Below are 13,936 nucleotides of genomic sequence, written 5' to 3'. Positions count from 1 at the left end.
TCATATGTACCAGTTGTCCCCTTGGCTGTGTTTGCATTGCAGAGCAATCTCAAAGTGCACAAACATGCTTCAGAAGCAAATTAAATGAGAAGATTTGCTTTAGGAGCATGCCATGAGTCTCCATGTATAGCAGTCTAAATTCCCCAGGGTCAGATGAGAGATAGTTAAAACTCCCTGAAACATGTATATTGTGAACTGCTGCTGTCTACAAATCCATTTCTAAAGACTACACTACTCGCAGTTGTAGACGTAGCTAATGTAGTCTTACAAGTTTAATGAAAATTAGAGTGTTGGTAGAAGAAAGACTCCAAAACAAGTGCTGTCACTGAAGAAAAGTTTAGAACTCATCGCCCTTTCTTGTCTGAGGTAGCAAATGACTGGCCTGTCACCACATATGGTGCTCAAGGCAGCAATAGAATATGCTGTCTCTTGCTTATGGAAACAGCTAGGAACTACTATCAGGATTTGGGAATACTATTAGTGGAACTTTTTTAAAAAATATACTAACAAGGCAGTCTGACTGATTCTAAGCAAAATCTGTGTTCAGAGACTATCTAGGGCGAAAAACCGGTTCACAAAACTCAGGGAATACATTGTTCTGTAGAGAGGACCTTCAGAAATGTATATTACTCTGAAAACAACATTAGAATTATGCTTGTTTCTCTTTTAATGTAATTTATTCCATAATATTTTGTGTAATTTAAATCTGTGAGCAATCCTACTTCTCAGCAGACAAATTATTTGAAGACTGCAATAAAAAATGCACTGCATGAAAAAAAAAATCATAATATGCTAAATGGTGCATGACAACACCTAACCAAAAAAAGCATGTAATCATTGGGTCATAAATGTCAACCTTTTTTTTTTTTTTTTAAAGCAGAGTTGCAAAGAGCTACCTCTAAAAACATACAGATTAAGCAGTCATCTCTTTTTTTCACACCAATTTCCATGGCATAATTCAGTACGTGAAAAACAGGGAAAAGTTAATAACTTTCAACCACTTACAACAGAGAATGTAGAAATCTGAAGCAAAAGAAAGTCAGAAGTGAAAAAAAATCTAATTTTTATTTCAAGCTTTAATGACCATGTTTGTTGTTGTGAATTCATGTAGAAATGAATGTACACTCTTGTGTGTGATGTACTGGTTAGTCTATCTTAGGTAGCAGTTATAGAATGCAGGTAGAGAAATTCTCAGATTAACTGCCCTGTGCATACAGATTCATGCAAAATTTTAGAGAAGACAAAAGAGTAACCACAAGAAAAATTACATCTTCCTTTAAAATAGTGTGAGATTTCTGCATCCATAGGATTATCCTTTCAAATTGAAGTACACAGCTTCATGGCATATTCTGTAGATAACTCAGCAGTGCAAAACAAGCAAGTGACTATATCTGGCATCCAGATGTTTGAGTTTGCATTTGATAATGTGCCAGCCACCACACTTCAGGAGGGGGATCTTCCACACGTGTTTGTTTAAGAGAATGAAGTTCATCCTTTGCAGATAAGTTTATATCCATACTTTTTCTGAGTACGGTCTAAGGAGAAGACAGTGTAAAACTAAATAATTATTTTGGGTACTGTTAATGTTATATGATGCACAGGGAAAGTTAACATTGTCATGCTGCACCTGTCCTAATACTCAGCTTTTTCTTCAGTGGGAGAGAACAAATCCGGGTACTTCGGTGTTCTGAGAGCACTGGTGAATCTGGCACTGGTGAAGGCAATAAAGTTTTTTGTTAGGCCGCTATTAATATTACTCATTTCCTGAGCAGAAGCAGGCAGAAAATCTGTCTGACTCAGTATGCTATATAGTATCTGTATATTGAAAAGACAAATAGCAGTAATCAAATTGTACATAGCTTTGAGATTATTTTTAAGGCTGCTTCTCCAAATTTTTTAAAAACCTTTATAAAAAGAGATGAGGAATAGCAGAGATCACTTGTTAGGTACGCTTTAAGCATCCACACTTAGAGAAGTCATGTCCATTTCATATCAGTCAGTTTCTGTCTTTTCCTATCATTGTTCAGCTGAAATACTCCACTTGAGAGACAAACTTGTGGATGATCACTATTTGTCTGGTTTTGCTGTTGAAATACTACAAGTCACTCTACAGCAAGGTGTTTCAGTTTTGTTTGTAATGGGAAATGCTGATTATAGCTGTATGTGAAAATACTGTATGAGTCCTTGTCCCAGCTTTTTACAGGGCAATATTCCTCTCACTGAGACAGTTCCAAAATAGTAGCTGGCAATAGCAGTGCACTGGACAACACATAATAATACTCCTTTCTGCAGTGTATGTACCGGCTTTCCATGAGCTACTGAGATCCTTGTTCAAGGGTTAACTGGCAAAATTGTGGGGCAGCCCAGATGAAAAGCTTTAAGTTACAGAAAATGGGATGTAGATAAAATTTAGATGTCTTATGTTCAAAAGAGTAATTCTCCCAAATCTCTCCCTACATTCATAGTACCTGCACTTTGCCGCTAAAATTGTAGAGCACCAGAAGTTCTGCTTCTTTACATTGGGGAAATATTTCACTGTCTCATAGTGCTGATTGCTGTCAGGGCACATGAACTAGATGGTCTGCTGGTATACATGCTGGTGTCTTTTCCATGGGACTAAATCTTTGAGATGTGGTAGATCACATCAGATGCACAGTTAATAGCTTTTTGTACCCTTTGTGGTAGTAAAGTGCAGTGTGTTCCCCACAGAACAGCTGCAGACTTCGCTGCTACATTTACCAAAACCATGGTAGCTGTGCTGTAGCACTACAATGCTGACAGAATATAGCCTGTATGGAAAGGGAGAACTTAACATTTATCCTTAGCATAGAGATTATTTCTAATGCTAAAAGTGAAGCATCTGACTCATTTCCTTCAACTTTGTGATTTCCCCTTCATTTCAGCATATAGGAGTCAAAAATTAGAAGAATGTGAACTGTAGATTAACCCAACCAGACTGATGATCAGTCTCAAAACCATTCTGATTCAGTATTATATTTCTAATCATCCTGGGATTGCTCTAATAAGAGCGCACAGAAGGTTTATAAATAGGTTTGCATTGTCTTAGTGCATGTTATGCCTTATGGCACATCTAAACTGTTGTTCCAAAGTTTTGTGACTTTCCCACCTACCCAAAATATTACATGTATGTGTTTTATGTATTCTGTATACTATGCATGAAGTATAAAGATAGCTGCATACCCGTCTCAGAAGTTGGTAAATGATTTTATGTAAAATTAAATGTTTTTCCCTTTTTTTGGGAAAATTCACAACATATATTTTTATTGATCTGTTTTGGATATCCATTGCATGTGCGTAGGTTAACATTAGTGCCAGAATCTTTTGTTAATGACTTCTTGCAGGATTTGAGCTTTCTTAGTCTTCTAAACCTCCATGGTGCTTCTTTATTACATATATGTTTTGTGTGTTGCATGGCAATTAATACTGGAGAAAACCTTTGAATCAGTTGATAACATATCAATTTATCAGAAGTAAACCAGAGGGTTTGGATATTGCAGGCAGTTTTGCCAAGTATTTAAGAGTTATTGTCTAATTGACTAGGTCAGTCACAATTTTACTTAAATTTCCCAGTGATGGGCTGCATGTTCCCATTAAATCAAGCCTTACTCAATAGAATGTAATACCTAAAACAACTAAGTACTTCCAGGTCAAATAAATGGAGCTTTGGCAAGCTCCTTTTATTTAAATAATGTACTTACGTTTTATTATTTGGGAGCAGTTAAGGTGATTTCTTCCTATTTCATAGTCTAATTGTTGTATTAAATGGTTTGATACTGGTGAGTATATGCAAGCTCTGTCAGCAGAACTTAAATCCTGATTTAGCCAAAATGTGTTTAGTAGGAGTGAGGCTGTATATCAGATTCAGCCTTAAGACTGTTGGTATTTAAACTTTTTTAGAGGAGGCAAGTATATTTTTCATATTAAACTCTAAGTTCTAAAGTTGTATATACACTGCACACAGTATGCTTCAAATTCTCCGCTCTTTTTTGCTTTACATTTTTGAATTGATCAGAATATGTGAAAATCTGTGCAGAAGGGAATCTGTTAGATCAATTTTTTAGAAGTTAGTATGTTAAAAACCTTTGGTATAAGTTTATATTTGAAGCAATGCTCTTAGTATGTGAAATGTAGCTGGCAAGTATTTTTATGTGTGCCTGTTAGTTTGAATGCATGATGCTGATCTGTTTTTTGTCCTAGCTGACGGTTATTATATCCTAATGGGTGCAACCCTGCACTAATGATCCTTGTGTATATAAATTCTTCTTCTTGTGAGCAGACACCATAGGCAACATAAAAATGTTTGCCTCAATTTCCCTGCAAAAAAGGATCTCAGAAACCAGACTTGGCCAAGTAACAGATTTTTTAAAGGTAGTGGAACCCAATAAAATTACCAGCTTTTCACAGCATGAGTCTACTTCCTTTTGACATATTGTGAGGTGTAGGTGAAATATTCTAACTGAACTGACAGTGTAAGGAAGACAGCTAACTAGAAAGCAAGATGAAAGTAAAAACCACCAATGATGATTGATATTGTAATAGCTATTAATTGTTTTGGAGCCTCTTTCGTGGATTTATGATATTTCACCTATATTACTTACACTTATGTAAGCTGGATATAATGAGATTTAGTGCAGTAAAATATCATGGTTAAATTCACTGTATCAAGAAGAGCATTTTGAAAAACATACCAAGGTTTGTATTACTTTGATGAAGTTAATATACATATTATTAAAAGTGGGTTTTGTTTTTCATAAAAAAGTTAAAAAGCTTTTGTTACTTTAAGTGAAAATGAAAATAATTAATTTCTTTGATCTAGTGCAATGGGGTTTTTTTAATCTGCCCCAATTCAAAATTATTTACACAAAAATACTGTGAATGTATTTGCATATGCCATATTTTAAGAATAAGAAGAATATGAATACACGAATTTGGGGATTTCTTCCAGCTTTTCAAAATTAATGAAAAAAATGGTCCAATCTTCATAAATTTACATGTTTTCATTTTTGTCTTCTTCTCCAAGTGTGCATGGCATTCATTTCAATCCATTTGAATGGGGAAAAAAAAAAAGGGCTAGGAGATTAAAATGTATAAAGATGAAATAAAGGAGGTAATGTGGATTTTGGCAGTACTTCTGACTTACTGGGAATGTGTCTCTTCATACATTGCCTTCCTAAAATGTCCAGCGGTATTCCTTGATTTTTAACTGCAATTGTCTATCTATGCATTCATTGCTAATAATAGCAGTACAGGTTGTATTGCAAGCAAATCAGAAAATATTTTCTGAGTACTTCTATACAATCACATGCTCTCTCCAAGAGAGAAAATAACTCATGTCAATATCTCTTATAATTGATTACTATTAGTTCTATTTAAAAATGTGGTTTAGCAGATTGTATTTCATTAGTTATCACAAACACTTTTTGTTTTATCTTGTCACTTTAAAATACTGCTGATTTGTTAGATCTGATGTTGACTACAGAAACATGGATAACATAAAGAGCATTAAAAACCACTTTGTGATTCCTGGGCAATTTTGGTGACAAATATCTGGCTGAAATATTCAGCTAAGTGTGTAACACTTGATATTCTTATAGTGGCTTTTTATCAAACTGCTTCCTGTCATAATAGATCTGTACATAAAAATTTGACTATCAATTAAATTCTTTGCATTTCTAGTACAAGTTTAAATTGCCTCCAATATGGTTTTTTTTCTAGATATCTCTGGACAAGTAAATTTCTCCTTGTAAGCAGATTTCAGAATATGCTAAAATAGGATAAAAGTTAAACTGTAAGGGGAAGTTTCTGAACTCAATATGCATATTGTTTATCTTAACAATTAAATATATTGGGCTGTGAAACCAGTTTTCCAGATTTTCCATCTCTTAGATTCTTTTGAAATTTTATTGGATGATACAGAAGATAGTGCAACTGTTGGAACTGTCTTGCAGGAGATAAGAGAGATCTCATAAATTCAAACCCTAAGGAGTTTTCTTTAAGCAAAGATTTTTGTCAATCTCAGTGGTTCAGGCTTTACATTTACTTACAGTTTTGAGGGTTTTGAATCTTTCCAGTAAGACAAAAATAGTTGGAAATACTGCTTTTTTCACTGATACTGTCTTTTGTGTAATTCTTTACTTCTAACCTAGGTGTAATGTCAACAGATGGAATAATAATTGACAGGCAGAATTTTAAAGCATTCTAAATGTCACTGGACCTTTTAATAAAATTAATTAGCCTGCCACAGAGAAAATTTACTAGCCTGCTGGTTAATTTCACAATGTAAAATCATGGGGTAGGTGGTAGAGCAGGCGAAAGCTTATTACTTTTAAATAATGATTTAAAGATGTGTGCCTTGCCCCTTTCAAACATGGATTATAAATGCAGCAAGAGCTTTTAAAATCCTCTAAGTTCATAAGTAGTCAAGGATCATTTGAGGAAACATAATACATTTGAATTAAAAGTTATCAGATAGTAGCTAATAACATCTCACTGGTTATGCCCTTGATTCTTTAGGGATTAATGTTCTCAGTAATACATAAGCATAAGTGATGAGTTCAAAAATTGTGCCTAGTCCCCTTATGAATCTTGAGGAAAAGCTGATTTCAGAAAACTTAAACATCCAGAGTTACTTCCATTCCATTGTGCATCTCTCAGCTTACTGGAATTTAACATTTAGAGTGTGTTAGAAGGCACCATGAAGCAATCCCAATACCAATTTTCCAATAGCAAGAGTTTCCATTACCAATACCAATTGCCTAAATTGTAATTGGATTTGCAAATGTTGGAAGCACCTATGCCACATATTCCAAACACAGTAATATTTGGAACTAAGATAGGAAACATTTTAGAGTTCTCATTTTTAGTAATGAAGCATAATTAATCACTGAAGAGTATACTGCATGTGTGTCTGTGTGGTGTTGAAAAAGATTTATCTGTAAATTGTCATGTGGATAGTTTTCTATTGGATAAAGCTAACTTAAATGTGAACTTGTAGAAGATAACTTAAAAACTGTAGCACAGTCTTTTCTGCTTGCAAATTTGTAGCTTGCAAACTTTGAAAGTTTGTCTGCTTGTCTATTTACCAAGATTGGTAGCTCCTAGACAAACATATCTCACTGATTTCCCATGCACACAGGGAGCACTAAATACCCTCACCCTCAATTCCTTCCTATCCAGACTTCTAAGAGACCATGAAATCTGTGCTGTTTGCTGTCTGGTAGCATTTGTTCTCATGTCTGGTATCATTTGTTCTCATGTTCTCCTGCCTGGCCAGCTACACAATCAACTGGCTATTGACTGGTCACATCTTCGACTGCTGACTGTATTGGACAGAAAAAAGTAGAGCTCTATTCTCCGGAGACAGAGTTTATAGAACGTTCTTATAGGTGTGCTGTGATTTGACATCAGAACAAGAAAAAATGCTGAAAAAAAATATATAACTGGAAGCATATATGTCCTGTATCTAGGTTAGAACCCTTTGGTACATTTCGCAGGAAAAGAACTGAAGTCTTAATTTATGTTTTCCAATGTCTAATTTGTGTTTGTATTCTATACAGCTATATTGTGTGTTGATGACTCTGTAGTAGATCTGGAGACACTGGAAGCCCTATATGAAAATGTAAGTAAAGGTGGGGTAAAAATGTGGTTAATCACCAAAGTATTTTGGATACAGACTTCAGCCTGTATCAGCTGAAGAGAACTAGTGAGTAAGGTCCCCTCAGAAAATGCTTATGAAGATTCTGGGGTCCATCAGTGCAGATTATTTTTTCAAATACCACCTTATGAAGGGCACAGGAGCAGGAAATTCCTAAATGTAAGTATTCAAGAAGATGAAGCAGAAGGTTGGCTTATCTGCTCTTCTTTTGGATCTTCTTTTGGAGCCAATGCAAAAAATGAATATGTATGCCCAGTGAAAGCAAGGTCATCTGATGTGGGAGGAATACAGAGATGCTGCTTCCCACTCTGGAGAGAAAATCTGTGCAGCCAAAGCTGTTGGAGTTGAAGCTGAACAGAACTGGGAGGGGACAATAAAAAGAGGGTTTTTAAATACGTTAATGGCAAAAGGCAGTATAAAAATAACATCAGCTGGTTACAGGATGAGGATGGCCACTTCACAAACAGGGACACAGACGAAGAGATGTCTAATGCTTTCTTTGCCTCTGTCTTCAACACTGATGATGTGCTGAAAGGCTCCCAGTGCCCTGAGCTGGATGACCATGACTGTGAGCTCTGAACTTGTGTGGGATGTGCTGCTCCAGCTGGACCCCTGTTTGTCTATGGGGCCTGATGGAATTCATCCAAGAATATTCTAAGAGCTAGGTGATGTCATTTTGAGGCCTTTTCTTGAAGAGTTTTGAATGCTCTGGGGAATCTGGAGAGGTCCCAGTCAACTGGAAGTGTTTAAACAATGATCACAGGTACATGGTGTGATTCTTGGGGTGTCCTGTGCAGGGCCAGGAGTTGTACTCAACAATCCTGATGGGTCCCTTTCAACTCAACATATTTGGTGATTATATGACCAAAGGAAGACAGCTGATATAATCTTTTTGGATTTCAGTAAACATGTTGGTGCTATCTCCCACAGTATCCTCTTGAATAAAATGTCCAGCACACAGGTGGATAAACACATCATGTGATGGGTGAGCAAGTAGTTCATGGTTAGGTGTGAAGGGTTATGGTGAATGGGGTGCCATCAGACTGGTGGCATGTCACTAGTGGCATTCTGCAGGGCTCTATCCTAAGCCCTTGGCTCTTCAACATCTTCATTAACAACTTGGACACAGGACTGGAATGTGTATTAGATAAGTTTGATGATGATCCTAAATTGGGAGGAACCTTTGACTCCCTTGAAGGCAGAGAGGCCTTGACAAATCAGAGGGTTGTGCTATCACTAACTGCATGAAGTTTAAAAAAAGCAAGTGACAGATTCTGCACCTGGGATGGGGCAACTCTGGGGAGTGAAACATTGGAGAGAGAAGCTCTGTGGAAAGGGACCTGGGGGTCCTGGTTATGGCAAGTTGAACAGGAGTCAGCAGCGCCCTGGCAGCCAGGAGGGCCACCTGTGTTCTGGGGTGCATCAGACACAGCATCACAACCAGGCAAGGGAGGGGATTGTCCTGCTCTGCTCTGAGCTGAGGCAGCCTCACCTCCAGTGCTGGGGGCAGTTCTGAGAGCCACAGTATAAGATATAAAGTGTTATGGAGAATCCAGAGGAGGGCTGTGAACATGGTGAAAGACCTTGAGGGGAGGACATACAAAGAACAGCTGAGATCACTTGGGCTGTCAACCTGGAGGAGACTGAGGGAAGACCTCATGGCTGCCTGCAGCTTCTTCACAAAAGGAAAAGGGGAATATCTTCTCTTTGTGGTGACAGTCATAGAACCTGAGGAAATGGCCTGAAGTCATGTCAGGGGACATTTAAGTTAGGTATTACGAAAAGGTTCTTCACCCTGAGGGTGTTTGAACACTAGAACAGGGTCCCCAGAGAAGTGGTCACAGAATCAGCCTGACAGAGTTCAAGAAGTATTTGGAAAATATTCTTGGGCACATGGTGTGACTCTTGGGGATGGTCCTGTGTAGTCAATGGCATATAAGGCACTGAAGGAATTTATCATAGATCTTTAAGCATTACACTTTTGCTTAGTCTAGATGTTTCTCAGTGAAAAAAAAGAACCAAAACATAATTGCTGCTTGCAGGCAAACAGGTAAAGTAATAATTTATTGATTTCTTATTAATTAGTAACTAATTAGTTTATATTAATTCACTCAGAGAGCACAAAAGGATGAACTGGAGAAAATCAAGCAATATTATCAGACTTCAAAAGAGGAGGAACTGAAGCTTCTGGATAAACCAGAACAGTAAGATTTTTTTTTTAATAGTTTGTCATTATATAATGTACTCCTTTGATTATATGTTGAAAGCAGTTTTGATACATCATTTTTGGTAATTATGAGCTTTTCTGAAATTATAGACTTGGTGTATTTCAATACATGATGAAAAATTTGCCCTTATCACAAAGCTTTTTTCAGACATGACAGAGTCATGACAAAGTCACATCTACTTTGACCACCACAACTGATAAAATATGTAGCCTTGAATCAGTAAGGATTTTTGTTCCCATTCTCAGATTTATAAAAGGCTTATCCTTCGCTTAAAGCATTTATTACTAAATTAACATTACATAAAGCAAGGACAGACTGATTTTGGTTGTTAATTATTTTTAAAAACTGCACGAACAGAGGGTTTGAGTTGATCCTATGGCCAAAGACACCTTGTACACTCTGGTCAAGTTCACGAAAGACCTAAAAGATTGATGTCACAGTTCTTTTCCTGCCACTGTTGTGGTCAGTGACAACTGTTAGGATGAAGAGCTTAAGTGTTGCTCCTTGTGTTGTAATAAACCTTAGACCGATGTGAAAGAATATTCAAGAATTTATGGACAGATTGATAATCCTGAATTTTATATTTGTGTAGACATTTGATTTCTGATATTGGCCTACCAGTGTTTTTTGTCTTCTGCTACTTCACTGTTTTTTTCTTTTGTATTCTTTTCCTCTTCACTTCTTCCTTCCCAGAGGCCTCTCTGTCATTTTGTTTCCCTTTCCATCTTCTCTGTTCTTGTCTTTTCTGCTGTCTTTGGTAGAAAGAAAGAAAGGGTAGGGGGAGGAAGAATTGAAATAGAGATGGTATATGATTTGTTAATGTCAGAATGACTGTATTTGCATGCCTTTTTTCCCATTAAAATGTTAGTGCTGAAGAACAGATTATTTTTTTCTTTTTCTACTTACATTAGGCAGCTATATACTCATTTGTGACTACATGCTAAGGAGTAGGCTAGTATTAGGAGATAAGGCTATTATCTTACTCTTGATGAAGAGAGGCTGTTGTTCTTTATTAAGACTTAAAAGAAATATCTGTAAAATTTATATACAAGCTTACTTTTGCATCCCATGTCTATGGCTTTCATTGCCTTGGCTTGGGGCATAAGGATACATTGTGTGACTAGCTGATGTTTTCCAGAGCTTGAATCTTTGGCAGTCTTTTGCTGTATGTCCAAGTTAAAGAAATATGAATGCATTTTGTCTTCTGGAGAATACTAATCTTGTAGAGCTCTAGGGTTAAAGGAGGTTGTCTTTTTTGTAACTTATAGGGGAGAGAGGTTAATCTTAATTAAATACAAAGTTGGAGTTATGCTATCATTATTCCATAATTAAGAGCTGTAAGAAGCAGTTATGTCTGGTGGTTCAGAGTGAGATAGTAGTATCAAAGACAAAAGCTATTTTTTATCAATTATTACTCAGTGCTCTTTCTGCAAGTCTTAAGTATCCTATTTTTACCCTATAATTAAACTACATAGCTTTAAGAAAACTAGCTTTTTAAAAGGTAGCTTAAGGGGCAAACAATTTGCTTTATGCACTTCTGTAAATTTTGTTGGACCTTCAATATAATGTGCTTTCTGAAAACTCAGTAGATCATGTGCCCCTGGCTTTGTTGTCTGAGTCAGCCTCTAAGTCAGCCTAACTGCAGAACTGGAGATATGTTGGAGCTGTGCTTTACTTATTAGCTCCATAAAAGTTTAAGGACAGAAAAGTGCTAAATTTGTATGTGTGATTAAAAATATTTGCTGCAGGGCATAAGCCTCATGTATGGTCTTTAATGAGGATTAGAACAAAAGTGTAAATGAAATAATTTATCAAATGGTTGCACATAATAGCAGTAGTCATTCATATAATGAAACCTTTGAATTTAGTTCACTGAAGTCTGAAGGAAAACCTTACATGTTTGGATTACCAGACAAATAAAAAGCTTTAGTGGTGTCACTGATGTTCTTCTGCATACATGATTTTTATTTGTCTTGCATATATGTTAAATTTGACATAAACTATAAGTATGACAGCAACAAAACAATACCCCATTAAATTGTGTTTCATGATAATAGCTGTTAAAATGCTAATATTAATTGCCATGTTAAAGATTCATATGCAAAATTTGCCATAGTTTGGGGCTTTGCTAGCAGGATATAGATGCTATAGCTAGTTTCCAAGAGACCACATTTAGTTGTAGTATATTGTCTGTGTAGGCTTCTCCACTGTGAAATAAGTACTAATAAAGGAAATAGTAACAAAATATGGTACTGGTTGGAATGTGGTTTGATTCAGGAAGTAGGGAGTGATTTATAATCCCTGTCCCAGTAATGCCACTTGCTTCTCTTTGAACACAGCTCTGCTTGGACTTCAGTTTAAATCCTGCTGTCATACTTAGAAGCTTACATGATTAGAGGAACCTTTTTCCCAAAAAATTGCTTCTAAATTTTATATTTTTCAAATGTGGATAAATGTGATCTGAAAATTAGTTTACCTCCTTGAAATCAGCCTTCCTTGTCCATTTTCTGCAAGAATGCTCTCTTATGCTAACACCATAACAATATGCCTGGCTTGCAAGTTCTCTTAAGCTCTTAACTACAAGATTCTGGTAGCCTAAAGGAGTTTTCAAGTAAATACATTTTTTATTTACAATTTCTGAAAGAGAGGGATACAATGTACCTCATGGAAATGTACAGCATATTTTCTGTGTTTATTTTAGGCCATCAGAATTGTAGTCATGAGAAACCCATCCAAAAGCTATGTCACAGCCATGTCATCATTATTTTAGGTGAAAATCATACTTTTCTCAGAGTAAAATTGAAATAAGAATGTTTATTTCTCTTCTGAAGTTTTGTCCATTGGAATTGGTGGTTTATCTGTGACAGCCATAGTTTCATGCCATAACTTTTTGGTTAGTTGCTGCATTTGTAGTCACTAAGATACCTTTTTGTGACAGATTTCAGTTATAAGTGTTCTGTCGGGATATTTACTTTGGATACTCTGAATTCCAGAATCTGAAGACATCTTTTTATACTGATGCTCTTTTAACTCTTAGCACAATGACATTGTATTCGATGGTCAGCCATGTGGGAAATAGTTCTCTTTTCACAGGAAGGCAAGAATATGTGTCATTTGACTTTTTAAATTTAAACATTTTAATTGTATGTATGTTAGAACTTTAATGAAGGAGTTTGGTTTTTCTTTCCTTTGTTTCTCTCACACAAAGTGCAAAATACCCTCTTTTTTTTTTCCTGGCAATACCATTCATTCCCAATAGGAAGCATTTTTATTAATACCAGCTTGGCATTTCTTTTTTCCCACTTCTTAAGTCTAAGAGCCAAGCTGGGCCTCCCTGATCCTTCTCTCACAATAGATTTTTTCATCAGGCAAGAAAGAAAAAGAAACAAAAAGAAACAAAAAAATGGTATTCCAATTAAAACATAGTGTTTCACACCAGCTACAGGTGAATTCTGCTGATTTTTTTAAGAGTCCCTATGCACTCAGCAAAGCCTAGCGTGCATGAGAAATGTATAGAGCAGATTTAAGCATACTGGTTTTATTTATTGTGAAAAATAAATAATTTGGAAAAATCAGATCTATTGGCTTAAATAATTAAGTTACAAAGAATTTAAGGTAATAAATTGAATACTGAATTTCCTATAATTCAGTGAGGTAGAAAAAATCTTTACAGCATTGCATTAAGGGGAATCAAAGGATATCTGTAGACAGGAGATTAGAATGATGCTAAAGTGATATTGGAGCAAAATACAAGCTTCCTTCTGGATTTCAAGAAAGTTTGTGTATCTCTGAAATCTTGAATTCAAAACCCAAGAGTAAATTATTGTTATTATATATTGTTATTATAATAAATGCTAGGGCTTCTTGTATTATTAGCCAAGCTCTTTTATTTGAAATTGATGAAAAGGGAGGAATTACTCATGTCTTTGGGATGCTTTAATTTTTTGAGGTCTGAACTGCAGTTGTTGAATATGCCTCTATTTATTTTTATTTACCAAGAGTTAACAGACGAAAAGCTACAATTGAGTCATGA

General features: G+C 35.9%; 1 protein-coding gene across 5 annotated transcripts in view; it reads left to right on the top strand.

The window, feature by feature from the left end:
• The window catches only part of FMN1 (formin 1), a 171,271-nt gene that overhangs the window by 103,066 nt on the left and 54,269 nt on the right, over positions 1–13,936 (top strand). For all 5 annotated transcript variants that reach the window (XM_064424143.1, XM_064424140.1, XM_064424142.1 and 2 more), the window contains 2 exons: positions 7,578–7,639; positions 9,791–9,879. In XM_064424143.1, the coding sequence (XP_064280213.1) occupies positions 7,578–7,639; positions 9,791–9,879 (151 nt within the window). The remainder of the gene's footprint in view (positions 1–7,577; positions 7,640–9,790; positions 9,880–13,936) is intronic.

The sequence above is a fragment of the Passer domesticus genome, chromosome 6, assembly GCF_036417665.1.
Source record: "Passer domesticus isolate bPasDom1 chromosome 6, bPasDom1.hap1, whole genome shotgun sequence".
In the NCBI taxonomy this organism is placed as follows: domain Eukaryota; kingdom Metazoa; phylum Chordata; class Aves; order Passeriformes; family Passeridae; genus Passer; species Passer domesticus.
This window is presented reverse-complemented; position numbering and strand designations above follow the sequence as displayed.